Source organism: Hordeum vulgare, chromosome 2H (genome assembly GCF_904849725.1).
Source record: "Hordeum vulgare subsp. vulgare chromosome 2H, MorexV3_pseudomolecules_assembly, whole genome shotgun sequence".
In the NCBI taxonomy this organism is placed as follows: domain Eukaryota; kingdom Viridiplantae; phylum Streptophyta; class Magnoliopsida; order Poales; family Poaceae; genus Hordeum; species Hordeum vulgare.
Genome location: NC_058519.1, coordinates 620,392,099 through 620,404,206, shown reverse-complemented (window position 1 = coordinate 620,404,206; position 12,108 = coordinate 620,392,099). Strand labels below are relative to the sequence as shown.

Below are 12,108 nucleotides of genomic sequence, written 5' to 3'. Positions count from 1 at the left end.
CTCCGGCATTTTGGAAAGAACAAGTTGGGGCAAGTGCCGATGAGTTCAGATTTCTTTTCTGACGAAGCACCAGATTCCATGCAATGGTGGGTTGTTTTATATATGTGATTGGTCTGCAGCTCCAACCTATCGCAAGTTCCCTGTCTCTTTTGGACCCGGTGATGCCTTGCCCTTGCCGATGCCGATGCCGATGCTTTGGCTACCTGTGATGATGATGGTGGTGGTGGTGGTTCGCTGAATCTGTCTTGTTCCCGACTTGTCCTCTGGAGTAAGATATGCTCCTCTGGGATATAAGCTAAGTCTCTTGCTGACTTAGCTAACAGCATATGGGTTTAGGTGCACCTTTCACTTTTCGTGACTGGTGAGTAAGAGACTGACTTCGAGGAAGACACAAAAACGTTTTAAGTTTGGTGCTGCAACTAGGTCTTCTTTGATCTTCTTCCCCAATGTCAAATTACCATAAATGGTTACTCACTTGGTGGTTCAAAGGATGTGGATTCACAAGTTGATATCTCATACAGGTCATTCTCCTATGTGCTCCCTAAACCAACCTTGACTGGCAATAATGCAAAACCAGAGGACTTTCAAAAAAATAATGCAATGCCGAGCTGCTCAATGTTCTTAGCTAGATGTCTTCAACCTTGAAATGCTTTCTGAATAACATCTGCAGTTTAAAGAAATATTTTCTTCTGCCTTTGCCCATCTTGCTGACTTAACTAGCAGCACATGGATTTAGGTGCACCTTTTTCTTTTAATGAGCGGTGATTAGGGGCATTGCCAATAGGTCTTGTTTTATGCTCACAGTATCCCCAAATGTCAAATTACCACAAATGGTACTCGCTTGGTTGTTAGTTGTTACAAGGATTACTTCAGAATTTGTCATGGCATACTGCTCTGCTCTGTGCTCCCCAGACCAACCTTGATTGATAACGATGCGGCACCAAACTGCTCAATGTTCTTACCTAGATGTTTTCAACCTTGAAATGCATTTTGAATAACATCTAGGGCTTTTAAAAGGGATGTTCTTCCATGTTTTGCCCATCTTGTCCATTTTACCCTCAATAACTCCAAAAGTGTCACCAGATTCAGACTGTTGCGCTTTTTATACACTTTCCATCCAATCCCTTGCATCGATGTCTTAGAAGTGGATCCAGTCCTAAGAACTTTCCAACTAAATCTTATCGTACGATCTACATTCTACAATATCCAGGTTGTCATCGAAAATTTCAGCATATATTAAAGATGAGTTAAGGATAACAGTCAGACCTGCAAGTGGGCTTTTTAAGACGTGCCTGCTGTATTCTATGGAAAGAGACTTCCTTGTAAGCGCTGAAGATTGTATCATATGGAACCAAAAAAATGTCACTTTATACTAAATAACATAAGTGTGACTTTTCCAGCCAGAATTTGATGGATGGGTATCACATACCTGCGACAATCCTGTCCTTTATAATGTTAATGGCTTGTACTTATTTGGGAGGAATCCGAGGAATGTGATTATGCCTTATAGTTGTCTAGTATTGAAGGTCCACTGGATGCTAACTGCCTCCTTGTGATGGCACATGGAAATTTCTTACTTTGTTAGAGAAATGGGTTGCTAGTTGCAACCTCCGCAAGACTGTATCATGTAAATGTACTACTGACCTGAACTTATTCCTAGCAAACTAATAAAGAACTTCGTTTTGATTTGGTAAGTTTTGATATTTTTAGAATGTCAGAGATACCCCTTCTGCTTACTCTGATTAATTAAGCAGGCGTCTGGTACTTTCTGGTGATTAGTGATTAAAGAAAGATTAGCCTTCGTGTCAGAAGAGTATTACAACTTACTTGTACAGTTCAACTTCTACCTACTGGTCACATCATTGACGTGTGCATGTATGCTTAATGGAATCTTTTGACCATGTGATTGTCGAACTCAGATTGCAAACTGAATGAGCCAGCTCACTACTTATTATATTGATGGAAGATTGAGAATTACATCGTCCATAGTTTACTTGACACTAGTACTAACCTAAAACCCTCTACTAATTTGTAGGTAAGTGCCTACATTTCGGCAAAAATGTTGGCGGCACAAAATCTGAGTCAAGCTTTCTGCTGAGGTAAGGTGTGTTTTACATTCATGTTTTCAACTTGAATGCCACTGGTGAATCGCACTGAGGTTTCACCTCAACTTGAGATTTAAAATGTTTCGGTACACATACAATGTACTGAAGCTATATAGAAAGTTTTCCTCACTGTCATGCACTTGATTATTTCATACTTCTTGTTTATTATTTCTCGATAGTTGAATGCCTGTTTTTATAAGTTAATGGCATGATTGGACAGCTCGACAGCATGATGGAAGTAGTGTTCTCAGCTGACACAGTCCACAAGAGAGTGATGTACGAACTATATATATATATATATTACATATAACTGAACCAGCGTTCTTACAGTACATGAACAGTAATCAACCTAGGTAATCTATCAACATGGAGAGAGGGACCAAGCAAAGCCCTTTCTTTCTCAGATCATTAAACTCATGCAGTTGCTTCTCGTTGCTATTTCCACCGCTGATCACTTCTTGAACCGCACCAGTCGCCTGCTGCCTTGAACCGGCCGCATCGAGGAAATACTTGGCCTGCAATATTTCAAGAACACACGACTGTAAGAGAAACATAACACCTAGAGAACGTCTGAAGGAAGCAAGCAAGAAAGACATGATAGTGATTGCTTTGCAAACATACCAGCTGGGCAGTGTTCATCTCCTTCGTATCCATGTTTACAATTGACTTCATGAACATATCATGCATGCTGGTTACCTGTACAACAAAAATCAAAATCATGTTACAACCTAGAAGAAAGGCTAAATTTGTACTTCTGTTCATCAAGCTATTTATAACTAACTAGAGAAAGTTTTTTTCCCTAACCTTAGGGCGAGCTGCGGAGGAACAAGCAGTGTCCTGCAGAGAATCATCCTCATCGTCTTCATCCATGAGGTCCGACGTGAGGAAGGAGTCGGTGTCGGAGCCATCACCCAAGGAATCAAATGAGGAAGAGAAGCCAGAGGAGAAATCACTTTCAGAGGCTTCTCCTCCTTGATGATCCATCTCCTGTCTGTTGTCTGTTGATGCCACGAAGTTTGCAAAGTGCATCGCCCAGCTGCTCTCGCCGGCCGACATGGACGACGCCGCCGACGCTGGCTGGCTGGTGCATGAAGATTGTGGCGATGTTGTGTTCTCCATGTGTATGAGAAACTGGAAGCAGAAGCAGGCTAGCAGCAGTGATAATAAGCCTGTAGGCAGGTCTTGTGTTCTGGATGGAATGCTGGGTACGGCTCGTGCTGACTGTATATATAGCTCCGGCTTCGGCTCCAGCGAGTGGATATGAATAGATGTACATGGCGTGAACTGTCTGTCAGACACTGGCGCGCGTTTTAAAAATTGGCAATGGAGGAATCTTATCGTTGGAATGGTCTCTTGATCGAGAATAATTCCGCGATCGATCATTGTGACCGATCGATCGATCGCCATCATGCATATTCTTTGGTGATTGGGACCCAAGCAGCAGAAGCAGTTGGAATGCATAGCCGGCTGGTGATATAGGGAGAGCTACACTCCACCTACTGTAAGCCTCTCTTGCCAATAACAATGTGGTACGCTGATAGCTATCCAGTTTTCTGTTCTTTTCCAACTACGACTTTTTTTTTAACTAACATATGTTGGAGATTGCAGTGTGAGTAGTACCAGTATTATCTCTCCATTTCTGCCACGTTTCCCTTATTTGAATGGGTTGATAGAGCTGATGTACTGGTGGTAACTGCTTCGGATCCCGGGCTCAAAGTGGTCTACTTGTTGAAAAAACAAAATCAGTAGTGCATGCACATGTTGTAAAAAGAAACCCCCACGTGTAGATTTGGGAATACACTATGAATCTACAAAGTTTTCTGAAAAGGTGCATTCATTTGTGAGTAGCAAAAAATATAAAAAATGTGGCGTCCTACATTACCTTGGCTTCAGTTTATAAGGGGCGCGTGTATATGTAGATCATCAGTCTGATGAATGAATATGTGTTGCAAGCTATAAAAAGGTATACCGGTGGATTCCAGTTAAAAAATGTTTCTAATGGTATGGTACACTTTTCCTGGCATATATTATAACTCATATTTCATTGATCAAAATAATGATCTGAAAATGCGGGTATGAATAACAATAGAAAAGGAGGGGGTGTCAAACAGGAACACTAGTGTCTGCTCTTATGGATAATGTCGTTTCTCTTTTCCATCAATATTTGCAGATGTATATATCCAATGGATCTTTTGGCATTTAAAAAGAAAACTAACACCTTTTTCGTTTAAGTATAACAGGATCGTTGCAGCTGGATCAGGAATAAAAAAGACTCGCTGGGGATGGACTTTGCGAGCAGTAATGGCGAAAAGGTGCAGGGTGCGAAGAGATACGCTACAATTCATCACGATCATGGTGGCGCAAAAGTGTGCTGGCCACGGACCGATGGCCGCCGCGCACGTCACGGGCTTAATGTCGCCGCCGTCGCCGTCGTCGTGGCTACTAATCTGATCCGGATGATCCCGCGGCGATCGCGATTACTCCGAGGATCTGCGCCCCGATTATTTACGCGAGCGGAGCGGCCGTCCGCGTGCATGCCGACCGTATCCCGGGAATCCATAGTTTTAGTTATCTCGTGGTGATTAACTCAAATGAGCATGCTTCTGTTTTCAATTAATAATCGCCATACATACGTAGCTAGCTTCGCCTATGGGGGTGCCAACCCCTATGATATGATAGCCTCCCTGCGTCAATTAGTTCACATGCGTGCACCACAAGCTTTGATCGGTTGGCTGCAACTGATTTGCACATGCCTAGTTATATGCATATATTGCTAGGACCTTTTTGTTATAGTTTTCACAAGTAGACGTATGGATTCAAAATTCCTTGAGTGTACCTGTTGTACAGTAGCATATGTCATGCTCTATAAAAAAGCTTCACATCTTCTTTTGAGCAAATTAAGCTTTTAAATAGGGGGTGGAGGCAAATTCTAGCTTTTTATATTCAGCTCCCGTGGTTCCAATTTATCTAATGCAAATTATCTCCTAGAGTTCTTCTACTTTTAATGGTCCCTACAATCTATATTAATTATCGCTAAGAATGTAGATTACCTTTTGCAGTTTCAGTTTTTTACTAAATTTACTTAAGAATGCAGACTACCACCCGTAATTTCAGTTGTTTACTAGATTTATTTAACAATGCAAATTAACTCCTGGAATTCCCTGAATTTTACTATATTTATTAAAAAATATAAATTAACTCCCATACTTCCTTGATATTTACCAGATTTATTTAAGAATGCAAACTACCTTCCATGGTTTCAGATTTTGACTAGATTTATTAAGAATGAAGATTAACTTCTGAAATTGCCTTACCTTTACTAGATTTATTTAAGAATTCAAACTACCTCATGTAGTTTCAGATTTTTTTTTACTAGATTTATTTATATAAGAATGCAAATTAACTTTTGGAATTCTCCGTCTTTTTCCGGAATTCCACAATTTTTACTGTATATTTATTTAGGAATGCAAATAACTCCAATACCTCAGTTTTTTACTAGATTTATTTAAGAATGCAAATTACCTTATGTCGCCATTTCAGATTTTTACTAGATTTATTTAAGAATGCAGGTTACCTCCTGGAATTCTGCGACTTTTGCTAAATTTATTTAAGAATGCAGACTACGTAATGCAGTTTAATGTTTATAATAGATTTAGTTAAGAATAGAGATTAACTCCAGAATTCCTGAATGTATTTAATTAAGAATGCACATTAACTCTCAGAGTTCTCTATGTTTTACTAGATTTATTCAACAATGTAGAACAATCCTGGAATTCCATATTTTCATTAGATTAATTTAAGAATGCAGATCACATCCCATAGTTAAGTTTTGTAATAGATTTATTTAAGAATACAGATTAACTCCAAAATTCATGACTTTTAATATATTTATGTAGGAACGCAGATTGACTCTCAGAATTTCCTATGTTTTTTACTATACTTGTTCAAGAATGCAGAACAAATCCTGGAATTTCATATTTTCACTAGATTAATTTAAGAATGCAGACTAATCTGTATCTACGAGTTTACAATGGAAAAGTTTGATCAATATTGTATATAACTATCCGGGCAAGATGGCTTGGCGGAAGGATAGATCATGGATAAGGTTATCGAAGCACAAATTAATAGGGAAAGATATGATGTTTGCATGGAGATTAGATAGAGACTAATTCCCAATGTTGAATGTTGTATATCGTAGAAATATGTCATCAGTTATTACATGTGACATTTGTGGATGGTTTGAGAACTGATGGTGATACTTATTAGCTGATTGTAGAATGACAAGGTATGTTCGGGTTCTTGTGGATGAGGATGTACGAAATACATTATGGATTGTGGAGAGTCGGGGATGAAACAATGGCTTTTCGAGATAGATGAAGTTATATCTGAAAGAAGTTATGTAAAGACGAATGTTACTTTATGGGATATTGGAAGACAAGAATGGATGTAATACACGAGAATGTTTTTCCATAGTCCGTTTGCGACTTACTGCTTTATAGGGAGGTCCTTACATGAGTTGTAGTTACTCGACGAATCAGGAGAAAAGAGAGGGATCATGCCTCATGAACGTCGGAAGGGTTGGTAGCTCCATCTCAAGATTAAGTAAAAAGTATAGATGGTGCAATTTTCACAATTAGAACCAAGAGCACGACTATTTTCTGTGCACATGACTTGCCTTTTTTTGGGTCATAGTGTTATTGGTAAGGGAATGAGTATTGGATCATGAATGTGTTGAAGTTTTGGCATGTCGAGAAGCTTTTTGTTTAGGGGAGGATCTCCAAGTAGACACGACTATGCTAGCTTATGAGGGTCTCTTTGATTCGCGGGATTCTCAAAATGCGAGAATAATAAATACGCATGAATAGAGCGTCATGTACTCTTGTATCCTCTAGGATTTGGAAATGTGTTTAGTAGTACAGAGAAAACAAAGAACTCCGACAAAGAGGTCTGAGTGGATGAAAAATTTCCTCCAAAATGTAATACATATGAATCCTATGGAAAAATTACTAGGTATTTCAATCCTACAAACTAAACGACCATCGTAGGGAAAAAATCCTAAGAATTCAAATCACCTAAAATTCCATGAAATTCCTTCGTATCAAAGGAGCCCTGATTGTGCATCGGTAGTACGAAGCATAGAAGAAAGTTCAAAGGGCTGATCATGGAGATTAGGAGGCTGAAGAATAAAGCTAGAAATGTCTTTCTTTGTCCATAATATTGCTAGAAATTCCTTAGCTTTAGATCCAGGCCGTCGCTTATGGCTTTTTAAGCCCATTGGGATGAAGAAGTAGACACGACATGATTATGAGCATGCAAGAGAAAATGAACCGACAAGTGAAGCATATCCTTAATTTTAAGGGCTCGACTAAAGGGATGTTGTATTGTTTTGCATAATATGATTGTCGAGGATGATGGTGATACTGTAGTTCAAATCAATGATTTTGAAGTACTTGAAGAACAAGTTAAAATCTCAGAAGATCAAGATGCAGCTCAGCTTATGAACTTTCTACAGATGCATCAGAATCTTCGAGATCATCATGTGCACGCGCAACTAATCAATGATCTGGTGGAGCATATGTGAAGCCACAATAAAAATCAAAGAACAGATGATTGATTGTATACTTTAAATAAATTTTACATAAACAATATTTATGTTCGGTACCAACATTTATTGTTGCAATGGTTTATCTGATCGACGTGCATAATTTTGCACGGATTTGAGAATCCGGATATGAAATATGTGGATACGGTGAACGAAACATGATGACCACCTGAATGCTTTCGCAGATGTGTTTGACAGCGTCCGCGGATGTATAGGTGGCCGGATTTGGTCAGTCCGGCTATACATGCTCTTAGGGTGTGTTCGGTTTGAGGATCAAAGTGCATGAAATGTCATGGTTCCATTCCGGATGCATGGGTTGGTTCCATTCTTGTGTTCGGTTGGACATAAAAAATGGCATGGGTTGATTCCGTCCATGTGTTTGGTTTGGGAGGTAAAATGAGAAGAATCTCATTCCACTCACCTCTTCATATGAGTGGTGAGATTACCTCTAATGTGCTCATATATATCTCAGATTTGGACAACATATAATTTAAAATTTTGACAGCATTTTCTTTGTAGTTTCAACAAGCAATTTAATAGTATATGATCACAAGTCGAACAAATATATAACAACATATATAACAGATTTTCAATAGAAATATCATAAGATGCAACAATATCACAAGGTCATCATCGAAAAGAAATATTGTTCATTACAATCCATACATATGGTTCACATACTAGTCATCCAAAAGCTCTCCTAATTAAAGTTCGATACAAGTTCATAATGCAAAGTTCATCATCTCACGCTAGTCCATACGATAAATGCATCATGCGAAGTTCTTCGTCACATACCTACTCACCCAAATCAACCGGTTAGAGTCGCTGAGCGACATGAGAGCTCTTGCTATCTTGGGATTGTCCACAAGATGGGCATAGTAGTGAACAATTACCGCCACTACAGCAAGAACCACAAAAACAGCAGCACCCCTAATCATCCTCTTCCTTCTATTCACCCTCTTGACCATCTACAATGCATGGACTCTATCAAACATAACAGCAGCAAGAATCCTAGCTTTTCCTAGTACAAGAAAAGTGGAGGGATGGTGCTGGCCAACAAGATGCATACCTTCAGGAGGAGGAGGGGCTGCTGCAGCTCGACGAAGATGGGGTCGGCGCGGCGGGTCGGGCTGGGAGGAGGAGGGGTTGCTGCAGCTCGACGAAGATGGGGTCGGCGCGGTTCTTTCCCCGCCGGTGGCCGTCGTCTCACCGTCGCTGGAGAGCAGATGCGAGGGGAGAGCGGCGGCTCGGAGGGAAGAGCGGCGGCTGGGAGGGCGGCTGGGAGGGGAGAGCGGCGGCTGGGAGGGCGGCTGGGAGGGGAGAGCGGCGGCTCGGAGGGAGAGGGAGAGGATAGGGTTCGGGGGTGGGACGTCCTCGGGGGTGAGGGGGTGAGCGGTGAGGCTTTGTTTTTTTTTTCTTTTGCGTTCAATCGATGAATAACGAGCCGGTTCCAACGTTTCCCAGGCATCGGTAGATGAAGCATGTTCAAGGAATATCCATTGCATGCGGACGGTCCGGTTCCGGATGAAAACACAAGTGAACACGAGGATGGGCTGCCAGGGACGGAATCAACCCATCCCATGACACCTTATCCTCAAACTGAACACACCCTTAGCATGCAGAGAGATTATATTTACACTTGTTGCATTGTGCCGTGTCATGGCAATATTGGCGTGCGTGGGTGACGCGCATGCGTACGTCTTTAGTTGGTCACATCGATTGATCTCATCCAAAACAGAGAAGAATAGAGGAGGAAACAAGTCAAAGCACGCAGCACAGCCTAGCTATGAAAGCTAGCTGCAAATGAACGAACGAACTCGTGGCTCACCCGGCAACCGCAGACGTAGAGTTACTGTATATATATACACAACGTATAGAGTTATAGTAGGTCGTATCCTGTGGCCGATCAGCAGCCACCAGCAAGCAAGCAAGCAACGATCGAGCTCTGATGGATACTGCCCAACAGAAATATTGATGTTTTTTTAAGGAATAAAAAAAACAGAAATATTGATGGGCGCAGGTAAGTTCACGGCAAATACGTACTACACTACTCACTCAACCAAGCTGATCAAAAAGGAGAACTGCCCAAAATACGTCACGCACTCTACCAACCAACCAATAGCCAATGGAGGAATAATGCTCGACAAATCCGTGATTGAATGATCACAAAGGATGGTTGTATCTTCGGCCCATCACAATTATACTTTAGATTTAAAACCCATGTATTTCATGAAGATTTTTTTTAATGAAAGGTGATGTCTCCTTTGATGTCGATACGTTTCACTAGTAGAAAAAGGGTCTTTCGGCCGAGGCCGAAAGACCATTATTCCCGGTTCAACCGAAAACCGGGATCAATGCCAGACATTGGTCCTGGTTCGGTTTGCCGGGGCATTTGTCCCGGTTCGAGGCAACATCCGGGGCTAAAGATCCAGCGACTGTCACGCGGCATGCCGCGGAGCACTAGTCTCGGTTTGTGGCATGAACCGGAACTAAAGGGTAGACTATTAGTCCAGGTTTTAGACAAAAACCGGTACTAAAGTTCTGCCTATATATACCGTCGCCCCTGCCCATCCTCTCCTCTGTTTTTTGGCTGTTGAGTGTGTCCATGTCATGCCCTTGCCACTCTAGTTCATGCACATGACGTGTTCGATGAAATGCCCGAGTCACGCTACCTAAGCTTTCTCCTCTCTAAACTCGACCTCCAAAGTTCATTTTCCTCAATATTTATTTAGATTTGGTTGTGCACCAACTACACAAGTGTTTAAAATGTTAGCTACTTTATTATTTTATCTGTCACTGCTAGTTTAGCTAAGTTCAAATACTTAAATTAACTTCTTAGAGTCTGCACATGTGTAGGGTGCCGTCGCGTGTCCGACCTCACCGTTGTCGATCGCCCCACATCGATCTCATCGCGAGCACCACCGTGATGAGCCTCTTGTATGTGTACGTGTGCTTTCGAATTTTGTAAAGAGAACATCAAAGAGTCCACTCGTCCTGTCTTGTGCGGTGTTGTGCATTGGCCAGCTAGCCAGGCACCCGATCGAGATATTGCGCCTCGAGCCCGGCTTGTCGGCGGCACGAGTGGCTAGTCGATGTTGGCGTACGTGTATCACGTGAGCGGTTCGTCTCCGACGACTATGACATATACAAGGGCCAAATTGCGCGCGCGCACACACACACACATGTACTACAGGTGATCGAACAGCTAGCAGAGCGCGAGGTGTACCACTGTCCGATCGATTTCCCTCTAGCTGATCACTTACGCCCATCCTCTTTTTTTATTTCCAATGGACGGATTAATATAATTAATTATTGAAAGCCAACGCGACGGATCAGGCCGTTGGTGGAGATTCTCGTTGCGTTGGGGGCGTGCCTGGCCCATGCATATATGCGTGCATGCAAACGGAACACACAGCAGTCAATCCAGCCAGCAACACACATGCAACCAATGGTCACGTCTCCTCCAGCACACAACAGCTGCATGCGAGATGTCCAAAGCTGCCCTGGCCAGGTGTGATTAGTTTACCTTCGTGAATGAGATAGTGGCGGCTTTCGCGTGAGCCTAATCTGCGTGCGTCATTGTCCAAGTATTTAACCAAAAACTATCATAATTAACGACAATGTGCCCAGGAACTACCACAATAAGAATTTATGCGAAAAACTATCAAAATCAGCCTAATCTGTGCCAAAAAAATATCAAAAATTTTAACTGCCCGTTTTAGCTGTGTTTAACCGATTTCCTGGCAAGCCGGGCCCACATGTCAGGTGCCAGCATGGTCACCTTTGACGGCCCCGCGCAGACGGCCGTTAACTCACTCACTGTCTCCGTCCGAGTGCCGGTCAAATAGGCCAGCAGCTCTCCTCGCTCACTCACTCACTGTCTCCCTCCTCGCTCACTCATCCTCTCCCTCTTCCTCGTGCTCTCACCCTGTCACCGTCGCCGCCATCGTCATTGTTGTCGCTTGAACTCGAGGATGTCGTCCTGGAATGACGAGGAGAGCTCGGAGAGGACATCTGCATGGTTTTCATGGATCAACAGCTCTTTGTAAGTACATCACGGCGGAACAGAGTTAGGTTTAGGGTTAGTTCATCCAAAATTTGGATCCGAAGCTTCTTTTGGTTTGATTCCTGGCTTCTTTTGCAGGAAACCCCCGACAGTGTTGTGGATCCATCTTTCTGTGGTTCTTTCCCTGAATCTGAGCCGACGTGCATGATGCATCATCAGAGGCCGAAGAAGATGGTAGCTTTCGAAGGTTCTTTGACTGGGAGGCGATTCCTAGGTTGTCCTGTGCAGCGGGTATTAAATATTGCTAGTGGGAGATGTTAACTGCTAAATAAGTTGCTCTTTGCTTAGTTTTGAGAGAGAATGAGTTAGCTAACAACCTAATATATTCAGTTAAC

At 42.2% G+C, this 12,108-nt stretch overlaps 1 protein-coding gene and 1 long non-coding RNA gene across 2 annotated transcripts; one reads left to right on the top strand and one right to left on the bottom strand.

Annotated features, from left to right (window-relative positions):
• Positions 1-2,371: 2,371 nt before the first annotated feature.
• Positions 2,372-3,969, bottom strand: LOC123427924 (vascular-related unknown protein 1-like). Its single transcript, XM_045112061.1, has 3 exons — positions 2,910-3,969; positions 2,727-2,801; positions 2,372-2,620 (listed from the first exon to the last, which is right to left on the bottom strand). Exons 1-3 carry the CDS (start codon positions 3,564-3,566, stop codon positions 2,450-2,452), a joined length of 903 nt encoding a protein of 300 aa, XP_044967996.1. The 5' UTR covers positions 3,567-3,969; the 3' UTR covers positions 2,372-2,449.
• LOC123427925 lies at positions 3,516-5,015 on the top strand. Its single transcript, XR_006622459.1, has 2 exons — positions 3,516-3,606; positions 4,338-5,015. It is a non-coding gene; the product is annotated as an uncharacterized LOC123427925 (long non-coding RNA).
• Positions 5,016-12,108: the final 7,093 nt, after the last annotated feature.

Bases quoted from the DNA above. Each gene is read 5' to 3' on its own strand.
- LOC123427924 (XM_045112061.1), bottom strand. From the start codon at position 3,566: ATGCATTCCAACTGCTTCTGCTGCTTGGGTCCCAATCACCAAAGAATA. The intron at 2,802-2,909 runs GTTAGGGAAAAA...TTTGTTGTACAG, and splicing joins CCTCCGCAGCTCGCCCTAAG to GTAACCAGCATGCATGATAT. The intron at 2,621-2,726 runs GTATGTTTGCAA...GAAATATTGCAG, and splicing joins AGATGAACACTGCCCAGCTG to GCCAAGTATTTCCTCGATGC.